This window comes from Silurus aristotelis (assembly GCF_946808225.1).
Source record: "Silurus aristotelis genome assembly, chromosome: 5".
In the NCBI taxonomy this organism is placed as follows: domain Eukaryota; kingdom Metazoa; phylum Chordata; class Actinopteri; order Siluriformes; family Siluridae; genus Silurus; species Silurus aristotelis.
In genome coordinates this window covers 12,714,446-12,737,649 of record NC_139578.1, presented here as the reverse complement: position 1 = coordinate 12,737,649, position 23,204 = coordinate 12,714,446, and the positions used below count along the sequence as shown (strand labels likewise).

Sequence of the window (23,204 nt, the reverse complement as noted above, 5' to 3'; positions counted from 1 at the left end):
AAACGAATTCTGGACTTTCTCACCAACAGAAATCAGTCTGTTACGCTGGGCATACAGGTATCCTCAACTATCATTCTGAACACCGGCATCCCACAGGGCTGTGCTCTGAGCCCACTACTCTACTCCCTGTTCACCCATGACTGTACTCCTCTGGATAACTCCAACATTTTCATCAAGTATGCAGATGAAACCACCGTGGTTGGCCAGATCAGCAACAACGAATCGGCCTACAGGGAAGAAATTCGAAGCCTGACAGTGTGGTGTGCCAACAATAACCTCACCCTCAATGCCATGAAGACTAAAGAGTTCATTGTGGACTTTCGGAGACACATGTAGACCCAGTCTATATAAATTGAACTGAGGTTGAGAGGATTTCCAACTTTAAGTTCTTGGGAGTTCGCATCTCTGAGTATCTGTCCTGGCACCAGAACACTTCAGCTCTGGTTAAGAAGGCACAACAGCACCTGTACTTCTAGAGGTGTCTTAAAAAGGCTCATCTGTCCCCAGGGATTCTAATGTGTTTTTACCGCTGTATCATCGAAAGCATTCTGGCTACTTCATCACTGTATGGTAACTGTAAAGCCTTGCAAAGGGAAGTCAAAATCGCCCAACAAATCACTGGCACCCAAAAATCTGCCATTGAGCATCTTCCCCACAGCAGGTGTCTGCACAGAGCTCACATCATCATCAAGGACTCTTAACCGCCTTCCATCAAGAAGGAAAACCATATATAACTTCTGTACATTTGTACATACAAAGCACATACTGCATATTGTAATTTACATACCACACACGTGCCTTACATACATCTGCACTAATATTGTATTTGTGTATCTATATATACCTTACATACTTTACATCCTGCCTAATATTTCACATTTACATAAACATATATTTAGTGTACTTGTTTATTCAACTTTTTGCTAATTTTTTCAATGCCATAGCCTTATAACCGTCTACTTGTATATTTTTCACTGCCATAGCCTTTGTATTTATTTACTGTACATACATACATACATACATACATACATACACACATTATTAATTAATTAATACAGAAAATTATTAGTGTTAGTCATTTAACTGTGTCAGTCTGAAGAGATAGATAGATGGATAGATGTGTAAGTATATTTACAGCATATATATATACATACACACACATATACAGAATATATATATATATATATATATATATATATATATATATATATATATATATATGCTGTAAATATACTTACACATCTATCCATCTATCTATCTCTTCAGACTGACACAGTTAAATGACTAACACTAATAATTTTCTTCTCAATAGAATGTTGAACCAATATTTATATACGACTAGAGGAAAGAAAAGGCACACAAAAAGATCAATGTTAACCACTCAGCGAGTTACTTCTAATACCCTCAGCTTTCAACTGACCAAATTTACTCATTCATTTAAGTCATATCATCATCCAGCAATCTGCAACAAGCATGAAAAGCTAGAACGCTTTAAAGATGATTCTGTCAGACTTATTTTAACCAGGACTGTAGAGTGAACAGATTCCTGTTTCCTCATACTCACTGCTTTCCTAAGAGCAACACCCAGAGCTCCTTTAGTTCATCCGTTTATCTTAACTAGTGCTGTCTTAATGCACTTTCATTGGACACACACACACACACACACACACACACACACACACACACACACACACACACACACACAGACACACAGACACACAGACACACACACACACACACACACACAAACACACAAACACACAAACACACAAACACACAAACACACACACACACACACACACACACACACACACACACACACACACACACACACACACACACACGCAGGCACAAAATAGGAGACGAATCCAGGGTTTTTATTTTCATGCACATTTTATTGAACAGTAATATAAAATACTCTTTAATAGTTGTGAGTGCATGCTGCATCAGCCAACAGTTTGGAAGTTAAATTACAAAAGCAAGTCTTAATGTTGTGTAGTGAATTACTTGGGCACTTAAGCATTTGTTTAAAAAAATAAAATAAAATAAAAACGGAAAAAAAACAAAAAAACAAACAAACAAAAAAAACAATGGAGTATTTTATTTTCTTAAAGTATTGAGCAGTAACAAACTGGTAACTGATATACAAAGCATAGTTCCTAATAATAATAATAATAATAATAGTAATAATAATTACACTTTGTCTGTGGCACATTTACAAAAAGAACAAAAAAAAAAATAGTCTAACTGTCTTGTATGACATTAACAGCTGTCATGCATTTTGAGTTCCACATGTAACCACAAACTTATGTCACGATAACAGTTAAACATGCTAAATCGGACTACGTGTGTACTTACAGGCGTAAAAACCTTGATTCCTCATCCAATGTTAAATAGTTTGATGCTTTCATAACAAAATTCGAAGGCCTGAAGCTTTATCCTGGCGTTAGAGTAAAGAATGGCGGTATACATTTCCAGTATATATTCACTAAGCACACTACAGATCAAAACCGGCCTCTGCAGCCAAGATAATTCATTCATAATTCCTTTGATAAATCTTATAAAACATGCATAGGCAGATGCTTTCCATTTTTTGTCTTTTTTCAGAATATAGGTGCTATATATATATATATATATATATATATATATATATATATATATATATATATATAAATCTTTTTTTGTTTGTTCGCAATACTTAGAAAGAAAAAATGAACACTCACAAATTTTCCAGCAAGCCACAATAGATCTATTCCCCATCTTCAATAAAACTAAATGTATCTCTCAAATGATAAGGTTTAAATTCCAGTTCTAATCTCCAAGAAAGTGGGTACTTGCTATCAAGCAAAATTAGCCATTATACAGAAAATAGGATCAAAGCACACACACACCAAAGAAACCTGAGGTAAGCATAATCTGTACAAAACCATAAAACGTTCCATTTTTTGGCATTTCAATGTTGCAACATTCTTTTAAGACTGCCTAATTTACTTTCGAGCTAGTTTATAAGAGTAGCAAAAAAGGTATCAATAAATAGTCCTTATTTAGTTTGTACACCCTTTCCATGTTAAAAACTTTATGCTCTGTCCATTTTAGTGCTGTTTTTTGTTTTGTTTTTGTAAACATACAATAATTAGTAAGAAGTTACACACACGGAAAAAAAAACAAAAAAAACCCCCAAAAAAATCTGTTAACCAGTAAATGAGTAAAGGCCTTTTCACATAAAATATCTGCCTGCTGCGCTTCTCAATCCACAACCGAGAGCACCCTTGCCACATGTAATCATTCCACCCTTCCCACACTAAATCATTCGGAAAACGAGTGAACCCGCAAGAACTTGGTTTTTACAAGCAAAATATTTTTAAAGGCATATCGAAAGACTAAGAGAGTGTCGCTCTGAATCATGTTTGGAAACCTTCTCCTTCTCCCTTCACCGCCCTCTCTATCCTCACTTCCTCTGCTCCAACCCTCTGACTCGCGATGCCCGCCCCCTGCACTCGTCTGTCCGGCTGTAGCATGGAGAGAGAGAAGGAGGAGCCTGATGACGGCATGGGCAGGGTGTGAGCGGGGACAATCACTGGATGGCACTGCCGCTGCTGGCCTTGGCCTCAGTGCCGTTGCTTTCGGAGCATAGTCCTTTGTTGAGAGAGTTGAGGCTGGCATCGCAAGGCAGCGCGTCGCGCCGGGGTGGCATGCGCTCGTTAATGCGGTCCAGGCCTTTGGCCTCTTCAAAGCTTGTGATCTTGTGCTGTGGTGAAAAGCCCTTGATGGCTGAAGTGGGGAGCAGGACAGAGGAGAAAATGTTAGAACAAGATGCTTCTCATTTCTGGACATGAAAAAACTTACACACAGACACACATCCATTTCTTTTGATTTGGCTGGTTTGATATGCTAATGTTTGATTTGTAGTAAGTCAAGGTGACTGGACCTTTCATATAATCTTAACCACTTAATGAACTTTGATAGAAGTCGGACACTAAACAAAATAATAATTCCTGTGACCTTGACTTACAAGGATGACTAAAAACCTTCATATCCATATTTTAGCTGATCCAAAATATTGAAATCCCTCTTTATTTAAAGCTTTGTACATTGTTTAGCACTCACACATATTTGAATTAAAATGATAAAGCATAAAAAACACTTTCTACATCATGAGAGTTGTATTACACAATGCCTCATGATTCCCTAAATGATGGGGGGGAATAAACAGTTTTTTTTTGGAACAATGTAATGTGTAAAAAGGAAAAACCAGGATGTACAGGCTAGTAACCATTGTCTTTAAGATTACAGAATGGAGCAGTGTAGGGCTGTCTCAGTTCTGGAGGGCCATGAACACAAGTGGTTTCCACAAGGCCACTTCCGTTTTGGCGGACCAGATGCTGGTGTTATTTTACACTTCCCAGTGGCCAAAAACAACCCAAGCCACCAAGAACTGAACTTCCCACCACACTCCATACAAAGCACTACAGAGGCTCAGGGAAGGTAACGTAACGTAACGAAAAAGAGGGGAAAAAGGTGAAAGAAAAAAAAAGATAAATGTGTGGACAAAATAAAGGTGGAGCTAGATCAGTATATGGATACTGGGGGAAATTGCTTGTTAACCACGTTATGCCTTTTTGAAGCATGCAGCAAACTGAAGAGACGTATTAAAACTCTGATGATTGAAAATCTAAAGTTGTTCCCTTTTCTGACTCGGCCTGCCGTTTGGATCGGGGCTTCGAGTCATCTTGTACAACAATGGATACGCTTCACTGTTGCTGCATAGCACAGGGCAAACACAGGTTATTAGCAGTGAAGGAGAAACACACAGACATCACAGCCACGGACTATCCACAGGGGAGAAAAGCCAAATAAATGTATTTGGGAAAATAGAATAATAATAAAAGAAAACCAGTACTGGCACAGTGGGGCACCTTTAGGTCTAAGAACAATACTTAAGCATCAACAGTTATAACATAAATAGCAGCCAAAGCCACTATTTAGAGCGCAGTTGAGGTTGTTCTTGCGGTATAGACTGTTGGTAAAACTCAAAATTGAGGCAAAAACAAAACAACTGCATCAGTACCATTGTTTTAAAGGGGAATATTAAGACTGTAAATTGGGTAACTGTAGTCTTGTAATTACCCTGTTATACAGTAAGTTATATAGCAGTTGCTCTTAAAGTGGTCGCAGGGGTCCTCAAAGTATAGCTATGAGCAAAAACCACTATTATTTCTTGATTTACATATTTATTTTAGTTATTGACTGGTTTGACTGGCGAAAAGGTTTCATCCAAACCTCAGGAATTAGTATAAAATTAGAAGCTTTACTGCACTGATAAAACTTTATAAATCAGGGCTGGGAGGGTCTGGGGAATTTATTGCACAAGTTTGAGAACCCCTGTTAAATGCTGCATAAGTGTTGCACGGAAATATTGTACAAAATATGACACGTGGCTGCACTTGTGATCGAGTTCCCCTTTAAAGCAAGCATGGCCTGATTCAGTTTTTTCTTTTCTTATTTCTATTTTTGCTGAACACTAAAGCACTCCGTTTGCCCAAACACCCAACACACTCTACACAAGCTACAGTAACAATAGATGAACCCATTAGAACCCCTTTATCTGTTGCAGGCAGGCAACAGAAAGGGGAAAAGGGGCTTTGGCCTATTTACCTTCATCGGCCTCTATAGCCTCAATAGTAGCTGAAGAGAAGAAGGGGGAGGGGGGGTTACAAAACGAGTGAGAGAGGTGAGCAGAGCAGGTTAAATTTGTCCATTCACAAGTCAACGAGCAGCAAAAAAAGAGCCAAATGTACACGTAACAGCATTAACACACAGCGCGTGACTCTGCGGTGAGAACACGCCGAGATGCAACAGGAGAAAGTGAAGACAAAACGAGAGGCTTGTGGGGGGGTTGAACGAGAAATGACAGACGTTTAGAACGGGATTCTCATACCACAGGGAATGGATGGATGGGGAAAATGGGACAGACGCACAGAGAAATCAGAGACGGCGTCTCACCGCTCTGGATTTTAATACATTTGATTTTTTAAACATGAAATGATAAGCACGTGGATGCAGATACAGAACGACTGTGACAGGTTCAGCGCTCAATCGTGTCCTTACATACTGGATACAGTCAATAATCATAATAGAATGTTTTATTTATGATCAAAATTAATATATCTGCCCACACACACACATTTCTATGGTGAGAGACTCATGTGTCATGGAAGAAAATCTCCATCCTTGAGAGCGCTGAGTGGGAGTTGGCACTTACCGTCAAGTTACAGTCTGTGAGAGGTAACGCTATGTACAAGTTCATGTGCAGGAACACGTACATGTTCAAAACAAGAATGAAAATTTGGAAAATTAAAAGAAAAGAAAAAATATTACAATTTGAGGACAACCTGTGGACTTCAGGAGATGTATGATTAAAATAAAATCCCCCACAGAGGTGACAGAGGTGTTGTGGGAAGAGACAGCGTTGCAGTAGAAGCACTTTGCTGTCTCCGTGGACAGGACGCACACAATAAGCTGTGTTTCTACTAATGCTGAGGCAGGAATAGTCTTAGTCTTTACTTCACGCTTCCTGGCACGTCTCCATTTTCAAGTTAAACTACCAGAGCCGTATTTACAAAGATCTTGAGGCTAAGAGCAGCTCCCAACTGGCCTACTTTACTATGGATTTAGATTTACTCAGGGGCAGTTGGGTAATGTCTTTTTAATACACAAGTACCTCTTTTTATATACTTTCCCTGCTCTGCAATTTTCTTTTTTGCCTGTTCCCTGTGCTAGAAAGACTGCATTTATTTTTTTTTTTTACTCCATACAACGGCTTGAAATAATTTATATATAATGCAAACAGATGTTTTGGGCATATTTATACAATGGATAAACAGCTTCTGCAAAAGAAGCATTATTTCACAATCTCTTCTGCCTAAACCAAGCTGAAGAATTGGCCACGTTTAACTTAACAGTAAGATACAATTATATATTAACAATTAATACAATATACAGTTCTATAGGGTACGGTAAATACACAATGTGCAATTAGCCTCCCAATTGCCAAGTGCAACATGGACACAAGTCCAAAAGCAAACATTAATCTTACAAGAAAAAGCAATCCGTTTCCACTGAAGAGACACAAGATGGAAGGATTGTATGCTGTAACATTCGATTTCCCTTTAGTGGAAATATGGTACCTGAGCCTGTAGCAGCTTTATAACTTCCCTGTGCACAATGTGGAGTCTATAAAAACAGGGTTGGAGAGGAAAACTTGGACCTGATACATGAGCCCTGACCTCAACCTTAGTAGACACCTTTAGGATGCAGTCTATGCACTCTATGCCTGACCTCACTAACGCTCTTGTAGCTGTGCATGCAAATCCTCACAGCCATGCCCTAAACATGAGCGGAAGAGTGGAGACTGTAAAAGAAGTACAAGGGAAAAGGAGAAAAACTCCATTTCAATGCTCACGTTTTTAGTCTGGGACGTTCGGCAGGCACATGTGGACGTGCTGGTCAGTCCCGTCCACATAAAGTGTCCTTAAACTTTTGGCTATATGGTATAATGTTGCCAGATTTTTATTATGTGTGCTATGTTTATAGCATTATGCTATCAGCAACTCTGGAAATCACAAATGTCTGGAATCTGAAACTTCATACAGAGTACAGTGTATTTGATGACATACTTTTCATCACACGTTAGTAATGCTTTATAAGATATTTTATAAGCTACCGAACCACAAGCTACATAAAGAAAAATTAGAGGCAGACGCTTTACTTTAGCAACGTGTTCAGCGCTGTAATGAACAGGGGTTAACTATGTGGAGGATTTTATTGAATTCCACATTTCATTCGTGTGTGAGAGACATTTGCACAACACATTATACCTGCGGCTTCCAGGAAGAAAAAGAGAGAAGAAAAGACATGGATTGAGAGAGCAGTAGATAGTACATTGAGTGTGGGATAGTCACAGGCAACCCGCTGATTTCAAACACCACCAGTAGAGGGTGTTCGTGTACATATTCATAATTAAAGTGAGGGATTTTAAAAGGCTGTGCTTCTGCAGCTCTAGAAAAGAACGGAATTTAAGGCAGAATGTAAGACCATGCCATCAGTAACTAAAGGAGCAAGTGACTAAGTGTCTAGTTTTCTTTTTTTAGGGTCATCATATTAATTGGAAGCCCAGCCATTTTTTTTTTTAGGTCCCTTTATAGAATTTCCCGTGGACAAATGGTAATTAGCACACTAGGAACTGGTTTTGAGGACTTCAGGATTAAAAGAATAATCCATCTATGGAAGGTGCTTCTTTTTCTGCATTTCCAAGTTTTTCGCTTTGAAAAGAACACGATATGAGGTTGTTTTCTGTTAGCACATATTTCAGTGTTAAAATAGTCTGTTACAGGATGATTGCTGAGATACACAAACAGGTGGACTGGACTTCACTGCATTACATCGCATGTTTAAATCTTTCAATCAGACTGGATTATTGGTCATAATCCATTCATTGAGCAGATATTTTCTCTGGTTTTGCATGCAGAATAATGAGCACTGACCACACCCAATGTAAGAAAGATACTTTATAGAGGCTAAAAGCTGTTTTATGTCATCTACGTGTGAATTGATTATGTGCACTGAATATTCTGCATATATTCATCAATATGTCCAACACTGCAGAGAGCTAGACAAAAACAGTATAGGGCTAGTAAAAATAAACTAGTTTAGTTGGAACTGGCAATAGGATCAGCTGACCTACACAACCTGGACATGCAGTGGTGTTCGTTCATTTCACAATAAACAAAATAAACATTTCAGTATAACTGCTATTTTATACTAGATGCAATGCTGCCTGTTACATAAAAGTGACTTTAGAAAAAAATCACAAATACTAAAACCAATAATAATAATAATAATAATAATAATAATAATGAAGCCTGGAACACCTTCAAAACTAAACAATATAATTCAGTGATAAAACCTGGTCTGGTGTCTACAAATTACTCAGTGTTATGAATGCTATAAAGAATGTGACAGTGAGGTGTGTGTGTGTGTGTGTGTGTGTGTGTGTGTGTGTGTGTGTGTGTGTGTGTGTGTGTGTGTGTGTGTCTTACCGTTCTGGAGTTTCTCTCTGCCTCCTGAGAGAACACCACTGGGTAGCATGCCGGTTGGAGTGAGACCTTTCAGGGTCAGGACACTCTCACTCTCCTCTCTGAAACACAGACACAGCATTACACACATGCACAAACACAAATGCACACACGCACACAAACACACACACACACACACACACACACACACACACACACACACACACACACACACACACACACACACACACACACACACACACATTGTATCTTACCGTAGCACTGAGAACACTCTGGCCATTTTCCCAATGGCACGAATCTTATTTCGGATCACTTCTTTGCGTGCAGAGGCTGTAGCACCTACACACATGCACAAAATCACAGGGTCACAATGAGGCCACGGCAAAGTCAAACTCCATCAGGCAGTGAAGGTTTCTTTTTTTCCTTTTCAAACCACATGGCAACCATGGCACAAACTCAAATCTCTCAAACCATTCATATATGTAATATTTTTATCCGAATGTCCAAAAAGACATACGGCTGCATTCCTTAAATCTTGGTTTGAGGTGCAACTACTCCAATGATAAAGAGCTTCAGTCACAGCACTGTCACTATTTTGCTGTCCTCTTTATAGTGAGTCAGATCAATAAACTGGTTCCCTACAGCAGCCAATGCCTCCAGACTTCAGAATGTAATACACATGCTCAGCATTCGGTTAGCTTCATGTTGACTAATGCAACCAGGGTTACAGTGAGGCTACTCACAGCTTCACACACACATTATTATTCACACTGTTTTTTCATTAGACCCAACCTTGCCAAAACAGCTACCACATAGCTAACACTATATGTCCAAACGTTTTTAGGCACCTGACCATCACACCTGTATGTGCTTGTTACACACTTCATTTAGGAATTAAACCTCCATTGCTGTTATAATAACTAGAGGTCGACCGATTCATTGGTTTTGTCAATTAATCTGCACCAATAGTTGATTGCTGAAACTACCTGCAAAAAATCCCTACTGATAGTTTTTCCGGGTTGCGTCTATTGCCAAAACAGCTGAGAAGGTCTGCTGTCATTACGAGAGCGGCCTCTAGAGGGGAATCACTGACGCCGTGTGCTGTTTGTTTTTACACGCGAGACTGCATGCTGCTGAAGTGCGCTATATTATTTATTATTTATAGAATTTTTTATAAATTCATATATTTACAATAATTATTTCTATTAGCACATTTAATGATTCAGTACTTAAATAAATGTGTAAAAGTTCAGTACTATTTTACATGCAATGTTATGATTGTTTTTAATCCAGTATTCATTTTGGTTAATTAATCGGTTATTGGCATGTAAGATCCAACCTCTGATCTGTCGACCTCTAATAATACACCCCACTCTTTTGGGTAGGCCTTCCACTAGATTTGGATAAGGGAATTTTTGCTTATTCAGCCACAAGACAATTCGTGAGATGTTAGATGAGGCCTGGGGTGCAGTGGGTGTTCCAGTTCACCCGAAAGGTGCTCAGTGGGGTTGAGGCCAGGACTTTGTGCTCAAGATCATATCAGAATCAGAAAGAGCTTAATTGCTAAGTATGTTGCAAGGAATTTGTTTAGTGCCAGAATTTTCCAGTTGCACATCAAGAAAAACAAACAAAAAAAAAAACTATTGCACAGAAAAGTACAGATTTAGATTGGTTAACGTGGCATTGCACATAGTTTTATTTTTTATTGAACAATGGGGAGAGCGTTTAAGTGTTTATGAGGTAGATTGCCTGGAGGAATTAACTTTTCTTGTGCCTGGTTGTCGTGGTGCTCTGCAGTGTCGGCTAGAAGGCAAAAGTCCAAAAAAGCATAGGGCTTGGATGTGAGGGATCCAGAGTGATTTTCTGAGACTTTTTTCTTACTCTGGACATGTACATTTCAAAAGCAATGATGCAGTATTGAAAGCTATCCTACACAATTTACTACTTTGTGGTAACAGTTTGGGGAAGAACCACATATGTGTGATGGCCACATCCTTTTGGTCATATAGTGTAAATTCTTTGAGGACCCTAAAACAGTCAAGAGGTAATAATAACTACATGACAGAGGTTTGGCAGGAATATGTATAGAATTGCATTTGCTAGTGCAGTGAGAAGAATCCTACAGTATATTAGACATTACGTTATAATCAAGTGTGGAGCTAAATAATGAATACAGCAGTAAATAGGTAACATTATAAGCTTTAACATAGCTTCAGGGCACCCATATTGATTCTTAACTCAGGTTACAGAAAGTGCAGAATATTGCATGCTGTCAATGTTTGTTCTCTGGTTTCATCCTAAAAACGAGTGGCAAGTGAATTGGCGTTGTGCAACGTGCCCTGAAATGTAATGCCATCCCATACAGGTGGTTTCCTACTTAGACCTTAGTGTTTGGTAGCTTTCAATAGAGTCGATGACTGATTTACATTTAACACCCAAATATGTTTGTCTTTTATATCTAATATGGCTACGCATGTCCAATATGACAGCCATGTTGATTTCTCATCACTTGCTGAACTCTGGATTGACATTTTGAGCAGGAATTCTACATTCCTTTGTCGCCAAGTTTAGTTCTTTATTTTGATGCTATAATCTAAAATGCTATATTATAAAGTAGAGACAGAGTAGTTAAAATATGACTCCAGTAAAAGCAAACATGCTCCATTTGAACCTCACTTTAAATGCAAAGAGAAAGTGCAAAAGTATTTGCTTTCAAATGTACTTAAGTAGCCAAAGTATTATGATTTATTAGGGCTGTAATATTCCGATTATCATTTGTGCCACAAGAGTGTTGCTTAATCGTAAAAGTCTTATGTGAAAAGACTAATGTTACGTTTTGCATGCAAATCTATTACTAGAATGATATTAAGGAGTCAAACACTGATATCTATTACCGTACAATTACCATGAGCCCAAAACCCTCTCTGTCAACTACTTAAAAAAAAAAAAAAGAAAGTGCGAATAAGGACACGGGTGTTGAGTCAAAATATTTGAAAAGTAGAAGTTAAAGTAAAAGTCTCCCGAAATATAAATGCTTCAGTAAAGCACAGATACACAAAAGAGCTACTTAAGTACAGCAACAAATTACATTTATTTTGTAACGGTCCACCACTGTTAATACTACACTTTCCTTAATAACTTTTAGAAATGTATGCAAACATTAATGCACCGATCACCATTTTAATTGTCATGTTATTACTGAATGGATTAGAAGCATGTTTAAGTGTTTAAAGGACTTTATTTGCTTGGAGGTTTCATAAACAGTCATTATTAAGAAGCCTACAGTATAAATTAAGAATATAACACTATAAAAAGCACTAGCATGCTGTTGCTGTATTCACTGCCCAGCTATATATTTTTTGAATAGTAATAACTTATTAAAGCTATCTACCAGGCCAGGGACAATGTGAACAATGACTGGAGGCAATCCACACACCAAACATGTTCATCCTCTCATAACAATCCAAAGTGTGTAATGAGCTTCTTTAGGTAGACATTAGGGATATTAGTATGAACCCCTGCAATCAATTAAAAACAACAACGGTAATAAACAGCTTACACTTGGTGTTATGCAACCCGTTAGCAAAGGGTACAAACAATAAGCAAGGCTGCACTGTGCACACGGCATGGCATGTGGGAGGTTGTACCTTTCTTTGGGGCATATATTAGCTGTCCTTCTCAAGAACACCCCAGAAGAGAAGAGAAAAAGAACAGAAAAATGATCAGTGGATGGCTGAGGAGTGGGAGAGGGAGAGGGTGAGAGCTAATGAAAGAGAGATAAGGACAGAGAGAAAGTCAGGGATAAAGAAAGGAAGAGCGAGTGAGAAAGAGGAAGTGAGGAAGAGAAAGAAAAGCGAAAGAAAAAGATTGAAAGGGGGAAAGAGTGGAAGGAAGCCACACCTATGGAGCAAAAGAAAGGAAATGCCTGACCCAGTGACTTTCAGGAAAAGAAACTGATTAGATAAGGGGAACGTGAAATCACCTATGAAAATACAATGCGCAAACAAGAGGGTGTGAGAGGACAAAAATAAAAAAAAGGTTAGGAATGAGGAACAAGATATTGAAGTCCTAAACTAGTGTTAAAGGAGTGTAGACTCAATGGATTCTAGTTTGCTAGCCTGAAAGCCAAGATATTCCTCTATGGTTTTCAATAAACTATAAAATTTTAGCTTTAGCATTTTAATATCTGTTATGCAAATGAAGCCCTGCAGATTTGCATATTGCTCAGCTTTCATCACATTTCCCTTAGCATGCAACGTGACTCAAGCAGTTATGCGTACGCTAGCGTGATGGGTTTTCAGTAAGGGGACGTAATATATCTGGGCTGCGTGACACCCCGTAGCGCAAAGAAGGTGCATTTGTTTGATCATTTCCTGTTTTGAGGGGCAGCTGGTGCTTGAGACGTACTGTAGTGCGAGTTATAGCTCCAAAATGTGCGGACGTCCCATTAGTCATCGGAATGAAGTCAACGATGAAGACAAATAAATATGCCTGGTGCACTTTTCTATTACAGTCTGCATGCAAATCTCAAAATTGTAAAGAGCAACTGAATAAACCATGCATTTACTCTTTTCCTTTAATCTGGAAATCTTAACGAGTTTACCCGCTTTCAGATATTCTTAGCAGATGGTAAGCCTGAATTTATTGTTGTCGTTTTGAGAAAATGGGTTTTATTGCCTGTGCTACACGCGGCATTCACAGGTCTACTATAAACATGTAAATGGAAAAGCTTTCAAACGCCTATATTTTCTGGTTAAACTAACTCGGAGCAGCTGCCGATTGCGTAGCGATAGGGAAATCAAATTAGCTTTACAGGCCTTTTTTTATAACGCAGAAAGCTTTGCCCTACTACAGCGTCCATGTTCACCACAGACTGCATACACGTGATCTTATGAGCCAAGATGTTTTTAACCATGACACGCTGATCTGGCCCTGTTGTGTTGGAGAGCTGAAAACAGCCACACAAACCGAATAGTCCAGACTGCTTAATATGGTCTAGTGGCATCTCCTGATGGGAATCTGAGAAGCTCGACACTGAGCCCCGTCTGTGGATGTACATGTGTGCAGTTGTGAGCATTAGGTGTAACTGTCTTACCATCAATCTCCTCATCTGTAGTCAGTTCATCATTGGAGCAGATGCTCAGAACATTTACCAACATCTCAGTGACTGAGGGCAAGAACACACACACACACACAAAGAGGGAGAGAGAGAGAGAGAGAGAGAGAGAGAGAGAGAGAGAGAGAGAGAGAGAGAGAGAGAGAGAGAGAGAGAGAGAGAGGAAAACAGAGACATCATGATACACTGCATGTACAACAACAGTAGTATCTGCTGCACAGTTGCAATTATAATGTTACTGCATGTTTCAATTAAATTGTGTGCATGTGTTCAGAGGGGTTCCAAAATGTACCTTTCTCCCCAACGAAGGGCAAAGACCAGGTGAAGACATCCATGAAGTTGGGCAGCCAGTAGGGGTGAGGAGAGCAGTTAAACTGCCGAATGTTCATGACATTATTCTCATATTTCAGCACAGCAGCTAATGGCAAAAAAATGTAGGAAGAAGTGTAAATGCACATACAGGTATATTCTATATAGCAGAGCACTCGCGTACTTCATTTTACAAACCTACAAACACGTATTGCATTCAGAATTATTGGCACCCCTGGTAAATATGGGCAAACATTTCATAAATACATGTATCTGTTATTTCCAAACATCACTTATATCCTATTAATGTCACTACATCTGTAGTTTGTAAAAGTTCAATAATGCAGTCAATATGAGTTTAGTAAAGTGTTACCCTTCAGAGTGGCAAAAGGACAGAATGATATCTGCTTTGGGCAATTAAGCCTTTTAAATAAATGGTCAACACAGAGATCACAGCTATCTTGTTGAAATCTTATCTGTGTGTCTCAAGGTCACTCCCTGTGTGGTATCAGGATTAGTGTACGCATGGTGACTCCTGCTTGTGTGCTTCACATACTGAAAGCCGACACTGCACTTGAGTTTGCAGAGAGGGACTTTCCCGGCCCAGAGTCTCGCTCTCACTCGAATGAGAATAGCAGGCAGTCATGTGGCACAGAGAGCAGGCCAGCTGTCAACTGCAAACCAGACTTAAAGATCGGAGAACATGTCTCTACTTAACATGAATATTGTCGTACCTGTTGCATCACCTACATTACAATAATTTACAACATGGCATATAGATGGCTGCTGCAATTAATGTATGAGGCTTTTTAGCATTATGCAAATGAAGTTTACAAATTATTTTAATCTGGCGATTTTATCCCAGGATGCATTTTCGCACACAACCACCAGGGGGATCCCGTGCCCAATAAAGCGCGTAGATTACAGACTAATGTATAGACTATAGGGTATTAATCAGATTTGTGTTTGTGTAATTATATAAAGATGCAAATAAAAACATTACAATAACGTACCAAAATAAGCTTTTGCTGGTCTGCTTTAATTAAAAAGAATGAATGAAAAAAAAATAAATGAAGAAATAAAGATGAAAAAGATGCAATTGTTTTGACAAGCTAATTACTAAATTATCTAACCTGTAGGAATTGTGCCTCTTTTTAAACCAGTGTTATCCTAATTTACAGCTCTGAACTCTCAAACACCCGCATTAAATTCCAAGTCGCTTTGGGAACATCCTTATCCGTCAAATGAAAACAGTGGAGGCAGTAAACTTGGAGTCACAGCTAAACAGCATTGGAGTGCAAAAGAGAAACAGAACACTGTGACCATGGAGAGAATCAGTTGTGCACTCTCTCTGTTTCTCTCTCTTTTTCCCCTCCCTCATTCCAGCACACAGAGTCATCAGAAATGATGTGGCCCTTCCAAAACCTTCTAACTGAGAACATCGGTCTGAACAGGAGCCACGGGATGACCCCATGAACCGCTATCATGAAGGTAAACACACAGTGCTTCAGGAGGAATAACTGCTCATGCTGGAATGTCTTTTACGGGGGAAGAAGTCCAGGGATCAGGAATTGAACCAATTAATTACCATAACAGAAAAATGCATTAAAAAACCCCACTCTATTAGTCAGAAACACAAGAAGACAACAAGCCACTGTTCCTGACTCATCTAATCTGTCGTGTGGATCAGTATTCAAGGCATGTCTTATCTGGAATCCCCAACTGTTGTGCCACTGACAGATGGAGGAACCCTCAGTGCTTTAATCAATGCTTGGAATGAGCTCAGCATGCTGGCAGAGACTGTGGCCATTACCCCTGCTGAGTCCTGCTACACTTTCCTCCGATCGCAGTCTAAAACACTGGTTAGACATTCATTAGCTCCATCAGCCTAACCAGCACTACCGCTCTTTGTCGTCGGATTTCGTGGTTGCCTTATTGACTCGATTGACGCAGATGGAGCTCCAGCCCGACGGACAGCTGGAGAGTCAGTCTGGCAACCCAGAAGAGTGATGGAGACTGTGAGCGCACCCTCCCACTCTCGCTGCTGGATTTACAGCGGCGCTCTGTGGCTGTCAATCTTGACACAGGCCATGACTCTGGCTTCAGAGTGAGGAGAGAAGATCAATCGCCCATGCATCCATCTAACCCCTGCCCACCGCCTGCTTGATCCCGTTTTTTACGAATGCGTGCGGGTCGTGATGGCGCACGCTGTTATGCATGAAGGGAAAATAGCTCGGCAAAATCGTTGCTGCTTTGCCGACACACGAGGCACCTCCGGTCTCGTCTGCTTAATTGCAGCTCATTTTCGAAGTCTCTGCAGATGTCCGTCCACAGCAACAAACACCTGTCTGCGATAGTGTGTTATCGCAGATTAAGTGGCAGCCTGATGCAAATCCAGCGACGGCTATGGTGCTGGAAGAACAATTGTGGTTCTGTGTATGCAGAAATTTGACACAATGCTTCTTGCCACCATTGCCTGCGTTGTCTATGTGCCAAAAACACCGGTATTACATTAGAATATTTACTTTAGATAACAATGGTATTCCTTTTACAGCAATTTCACTACACAAATGTTATTGCTTTCTCAAGATATATACACTACATGGCCAAAAGATTGTGGACACCTGACCATCAGACCTGTATGTAAAAATACAATTGTTTAGAATGGAACTAAGGGACACAAACGGAAAAGGTTGTGTACAAGGCAAGCTTCATGAAGGTAAAGGTTAAAGTAAATGTGCTTTATACTTTAAAGCACAGTAAAATTCTTTCTTCAAAGATCCCAATGATGTTGGGAAGCTGGGATCAGAGCGCAGGGTCCGCCATGATGCAGCACCCCTGCAGCACTGTGGGTTCAGGGCCTTGCTTAAGGACTCAAGAGTGACAGTTTGGCAATACCGGTGCTTGAACCCCCAACCTTCCGATCAGTAACCTAGTAACCACTAAGCCTCCATGAAGAGCAGTGTAGAAGAACTGAAACTGAGCCTGACCTCAACCCTAGTGAACACCTTTGGAATACACTAGAATACTGATTGAACCCTAGGGCTTTTCTGAAATCAATAACCTGACCACATTAATGCTCTTGTAGCTGAATGGCCATGAATCCCAACAGCCATACTCTAAAATATAATCTTAAACCTTTCCAGAATAGTGGATCTTGTTATAACAGCAAATATTTACTTAATCTACTGTATAATGGTGTGCTTAGCAGTGGTGGACCATGATCTTGACAAAGTAGAGATACAGAAGGTCAAATATTACTCCAGTAAAAGTACAAAAGTATTTGCCTACAAATGTACTTAAGCATCCAAAGTATTATTTATTATGGTTATAATGTTCCTATTATCCTTTTTGTCACACTCTTAATTATTTAACTCATGTGAAAAGACTCTGAGGTTACTCCCAGAACACCAATCTATTAATAGAATGATATTAATAATTCAAACACTGATTGATATCTAATAAATTATCATGAGCCCAAACCTCCTTTTCAACTACTTCAAAAAATAATTGCGCAAATTAGGCCATTGGTGCTGTGGCGAGTTCGAGTCAGGAGTTTCTTCCACCGTTTTTTCCTCTCTTAACGTTCTGCTCGTTGTTGAACTGATGCTGAACTGCATGTTAGTGTTAAGTAGATACCACCCTCATCACCCCCTGATTGGTGGCTTGCTGTGTGCGTGACCAGTTACGTTTTAATCCACCCATAATTCAAAAGGGACGACTGATTTCGCAAAATGTAGTTAGGTGAAAAGTAATATACTTCACTTCGAAATGGCGTGAATTTAAAGTCTCTCCAAATGGAAATATTTCAGTAAAGTACAGATATGTGAAAAAGCTACTTAAGTACAGTAAAGTGTAGCATTTGCATCATTACTGTACACCACTGGTGCTTAGTAAGGTCTCCACAATTTTGGGTTTTCTCAGCTTTCTCAGTCACTGGAGACCAGTACAAACTTCTCCTCTGATTGATCTTATCTAGCAACATGCAAAGAAATTTTTCATGCATTTTGACATTTTCTTAACCAATGAAGGCTGTTCAACCAAAACATTTTCCCACAGTGTCAGAGCTGTTCCTTCATGATGAAATGAAATAATACACGTGCAACTACTACACCTGGAGGTAATAATTGATTTCTTTGCTCCCTGTAATGCAAAACACAAATATTTTAAGCTCATTACCTTTGTCATGGAAAAGTTAGGATGAAAGATTAAAGCTGGAGAAAGATTAGTGCGCAGCAAAGCAAATAAGTAGTGACGTTTTTTGGAAAAATTCCAGCTGTCTGAAAAAGAAACGAGTGTGTAGACCGTTCCCTAACAGATTACCGGTTAGTATAAAACGACAGATTTTCTTAACTGTACACGGAAGGCTTTAACATAGAACCTGATAAATAGCTGACACACACACACATAGCCCCGCAAAACCCTGAACACAATTACAGTGGTTACATTAGCAGTGTGTGTGTGTGTGTGTGGGGGAGGGTTTGTGTGAACTCAGCAATGATTGATCCATCTTCACATTTTCATTTGCCAGAAGAAAAAGTGCAGCATGGGTAAAATGAATAAACGCCCACACACTTTCCTTTCTCTTTAATGTAAAAGTGCTGACTAACTGAGCCCAGGTCTGTCCATCTTGCAGCTCAGCGGGACCGCGGAATGCCAACCGTTGACCAACACACACACACACACACACACACACACACACACACAAACACAAACACACTGTCTCTTGTCTACATCTCTTACCTTTATTATTGTAGACATCTAAGTAGTTGGGGGCTGAAAAGATGGTGATGAGCGAGGGGAAGCCTGTAGTCTGACTCTTTCTGTACATGCGATACCTAACAAAGACAAAAGCTCTCAAGTCATTATCTTTTCGCTTACAGGATCCATACTTCTTTATCTACACCAGTTGTGCAGTACGGTTTCTTCTATATTCTCAACAAGTCCTACTGGATTGAGCCGGTGGTGGTGGTGATGGTAGTGGTGGTGATGGTGGTGTTGGGGGTTTCGGTTGCCGCTCAACCCCCCACTGCTATAATCTATTAGACTGGGAGACCGAGGGGAGTCCAAACTACTCAGACAATAACTCTGCAATAATCAATAAAGCTCCTGCTGTGCAAAGAGCTCAAATTAACCGACTAAAGCACAAGCAGGGCAATTTCATTAGAGCTGGAGTGAGTAAGCAAAATTTCAGACAGCGCCTGAGCTCATTTTTAATTTATTGTGAGTAAACTGAACGCACTTACTCAGGAGATTATCTTAATTCACAAGTCATCCAACTGAGAATATCTTTTGGTTATTTACCAAAAACAAACAAAAGACCCCCACAAAAAGCTTGAATTTAAATGGCTAGTCAGTCTCTTTTTTTTTATTCCTATAATATAATACTGCAGTACCCAGAACCTCTTTGCTATATACAGCACAGCAGGAACATTAAGAACAATACTTCAGTTAGCTGTATGGTGAAATGCATTGAAACTGGGGAAAGCATGAAGTGCTTTAGACGAGATATTACCCAGCGTCCTGTGCTTCGTGGGCTCGGATGACAGATAATAAGTTGTTGTGTTGTAGGAAATCGCACACAGCAGGATAACTGTGGAAAGGATAAACAAAGAGAACATCGGTAAATTTGGTTTCAACAATACAACATATTTGAGCACTTCAGCACAGTACATATTCACTCTCTCATAGTGACCATCAAAAGAGGGAAATTTTGCATTAAAACAGTGTGTGTTTGTTTTTTAAGAGCAACGGGGGGAAACCTCAACACTCCTCAGATCAATGCTGGAGACTGGAAGCCAAAGCAAACTCGGTCATCCTTCGTGAAAGGCAAGATGTGAGTTTTTGGACTTTTCCACACCGCAGCTATCGTCTAACTAGAAAAGTTCACGCTGGAACTTTCCTGTGTTTACAGCTGGCTTTGGTGATGAATCTACCCTGTGGCACTCTGCAACCACTGAATGAGCTGACAGAACTAAAACAACATCTTACACAAACAGAAAACGGTGCTCGGTGCCTGCACAAACACACTGAAAAACTGGCTGTTCGGGGAAACGAGTTGCCTGGCTACGCGAGGCGAAGCGCTGGGAGCTGTGAAAATGGTTTTAACGCTACCTGAAGGTTTTGTGGAATCTAAACTCATTACAGATAATGCTGAGTCAAGAGGGGGAAAAAAAATAATAATAACTGGCAGTACAGCACTCAAACATGTGCTTCTGTACTTTTGTGAATGAAAACGCTCCTGATAGGAATTGAAATGGAGGCTTTTTGTGTATTTCTGCACACGTAATCTAATTTGGCTTCATTTTGTTGCTTTGGAAATTCATAAAACAAATTAGTCAAACAAACACAAAGCAAAATAATCTGCGGTTTAAAACATTTCTCTCACAGTCGCTGCAGATGAGCGGAATTAAAACATGTTACGTCTAGCAGGTAAAAACAATCATCATCTGTTAGATGCTGCTACAGAACCTCTCAGCGCTTTATTTCTTTGTACGTTTTTATAAAGGCTGTCCAGATGTCGCCATGAACATTTTATTCTACCTAGTAAATGCTAGAAAGATTTTTTTTTTAACCAGTCATCAAAGGGTTGGAGGTCAGCTTTGAAAACATCACACCATTGTGACCAAATCTGTATATGAACACTTTAGCCTAAGTCTGCTTTTTGCTTATCCCAAAACACATTTAGTCCCCTTTTGTTTTTACAATAACCTCCACTCTCACTCTCTCGTGCCCATTCAGCCGCAAGGGTGTTAGTAAAGTCAGGACCTGAGGCCTGGTTGTGCAGTCAGTGTTCCAGTTCATCCTAAAGATGTTCAAAAAGGTTAAGGTCAGAGCTTAAAGCAGGCCACTCAAGATCTTCCACTCCACTCCAACCCAAACAAAACCATCTCTTCATGGGACACTGTTCTCGACAGGTTTGGGTCTACTGTAAGTGAAGGGAAAATTGAACTCTACCACATTTAAAAGACATCCTATACAAATGTGTGCCCTCTATCTTTAAGAAAACAGTTTGGGGAAGAACCACATATGGCTGGGAAAATTTAGGTGTCCCAATATTCTGTCCATATAGTGTAGCTGAAAATGTGCTGTCGCCTTCAATTTCACAAGAATCATATTTATTGACGTGTTTTGCTTTGCTTGCCTGTTGGACAAAAAAAAGCCAAACTGAATTATATTTATATTGGCATTTAAAAATCCAATTTATTGCAGAATATGCTGGAAAAAAAAAAAAACCAAGATGCAAGTTTGCTGTTCAGCATTCCAATAACATTAACAGTGTCATCAGTGGTCATAAAAATAAATAGCTAGTTTTACTTTAATAAATAATAATAATAATACAAAAAAAGAACCCATTTGCATTGTTTGGTATTGACGCATACTAAGAGTGAGAAGAAATTTTTTTTATTAAATCTGCTGACTTTTTTTCGGTTCTTGTTTTAATGGGGATAAACAAAGGATGAGCCCATCACAACATGGCGGCACCAATCTGAAGCTTCTTTTCCCCTATTGCTGCAGCAGCCAATGTTTATATCACATCTATACCTCTACAGTGAACATAAAAAAAAATTATAAATAAATAAAGTTACATCGAGTTTGGCATAGCAAAAACATTTCTGAAAAGTGTATCGCGGCACCATTGATCACGATAACCATATTATATCGATATATCAACAAGCCCTTCAGTTATTACATTTCCACATGAATACAAATAGGATTCGGTGAAATCTTTGCCTCTTTAACACTTCTAGATTTGATTAGCGGCTGAGCGATGGAGGCGAGAGCAGACAAGTGAATAATCGTCAAACCCGAACGCTTTCCAGGTTATAAAGGACATTGTGCTGTGTCAAAAGGACATTGTCAAAAACGTCCAGTGTGGATACGGCAACAAACTACCCACTCCTCTATACAAAAAAAAAGACAACAAAAAACAGATTATACCAACCAGATCCACAGCCAACTTTCTCAGTAAGTACACGTCAGGTGCACATTTGAGCCATGAGCAATTACACGGCTAGTTGTGTGTGTAAAAGTTACAAGGACTCGTGGTGGGATGAGACAGGATGTTTGTCCCCGGGAGTGTTGAAAAGAGGCAGAATGGGCCTGCTGCTCTGGTGCAGACTTGTAAAGCTACAGCTACGAAGTATGCTTTCAATTACACCCTACTGCCTGGGAAAAAAGGAATGCAGTGTGTGAGTGGGAGTGTGTGTGTGCCTTTGTGTGTGTGTGTGAGAGACAGCGAGATGCCAATACAGCAGCTACTTAGAACTACAAATTTAAATGCAGATCTCTCAAGTTCTCCACCTGTTTAAGGATTCATCTGTATTAATGGATGCATGTGTATGTTGCTTGTGATTTCACAGGGATTATAAGCATTCGTATAAGCTTGTAATACAGTGGCACATCCCATACAGTACATCCTTTATCATATAGTTGTCATTGTTGGAGTATGTGTGCGCTTCAGGGCAGGGTTTTTTTGATATCCAATTTAATAATGGCAGTCTGATTCGATTTTCCATCCAGCAAGCGTATGACATTTTCTAGGCAAAGTCAGAACCACATAACTCATAAGTCATTTCTCAGCTGCAAGAAATCAAGGCATAGGGAAAATGGTGAGGAACATTCATTCCGTCTGTGAACCTCTTTTGAAAGTGTAAACATACATGCACAACGAGAACTCAGTA

General features: G+C 39.6%; 1 protein-coding gene across 5 annotated transcripts in view; it reads right to left on the bottom strand.

Annotated features, from left to right (window-relative positions):
- Positions 1 to 1,874: 1,874 nt before the first annotated feature.
- LOC310726555 (protein phosphatase 3 catalytic subunit alpha) overlaps positions 1,875 to 23,204 on the bottom strand; it is an 82,721-nt gene continuing 61,391 nt past the window's right edge. For 2 of the 5 annotated variants that reach the window (XM_083542269.1, XM_083542273.1), the window contains exons 7-15: positions 20,036 to 20,113; positions 19,264 to 19,358; positions 14,504 to 14,629; positions 14,191 to 14,262; positions 12,743 to 12,769; positions 9,350 to 9,434; positions 9,099 to 9,196; positions 5,656 to 5,685; positions 1,875 to 3,771 (exon numbers count right to left, since the gene is read on the bottom strand). In XM_083542269.1, the coding sequence (XP_083398395.1) occupies positions 3,575 to 3,771; positions 5,656 to 5,685; positions 9,099 to 9,196; positions 9,350 to 9,434; positions 12,743 to 12,769; positions 14,191 to 14,262; positions 14,504 to 14,629; positions 19,264 to 19,358; positions 20,036 to 20,113 (808 nt within the window). In that variant the 3' untranslated portion in view covers positions 1,875 to 3,574. The remainder of the gene's footprint in view (positions 3,772 to 5,655; positions 5,686 to 9,098; positions 9,197 to 9,349; positions 9,435 to 12,742; positions 12,770 to 14,190; positions 14,263 to 14,503; positions 14,630 to 19,263; positions 19,359 to 20,035; positions 20,114 to 23,204) is intronic. The other 3 variants (XM_083542270.1, XM_083542271.1, XM_083542272.1) reach the window with 3 other exon arrangements.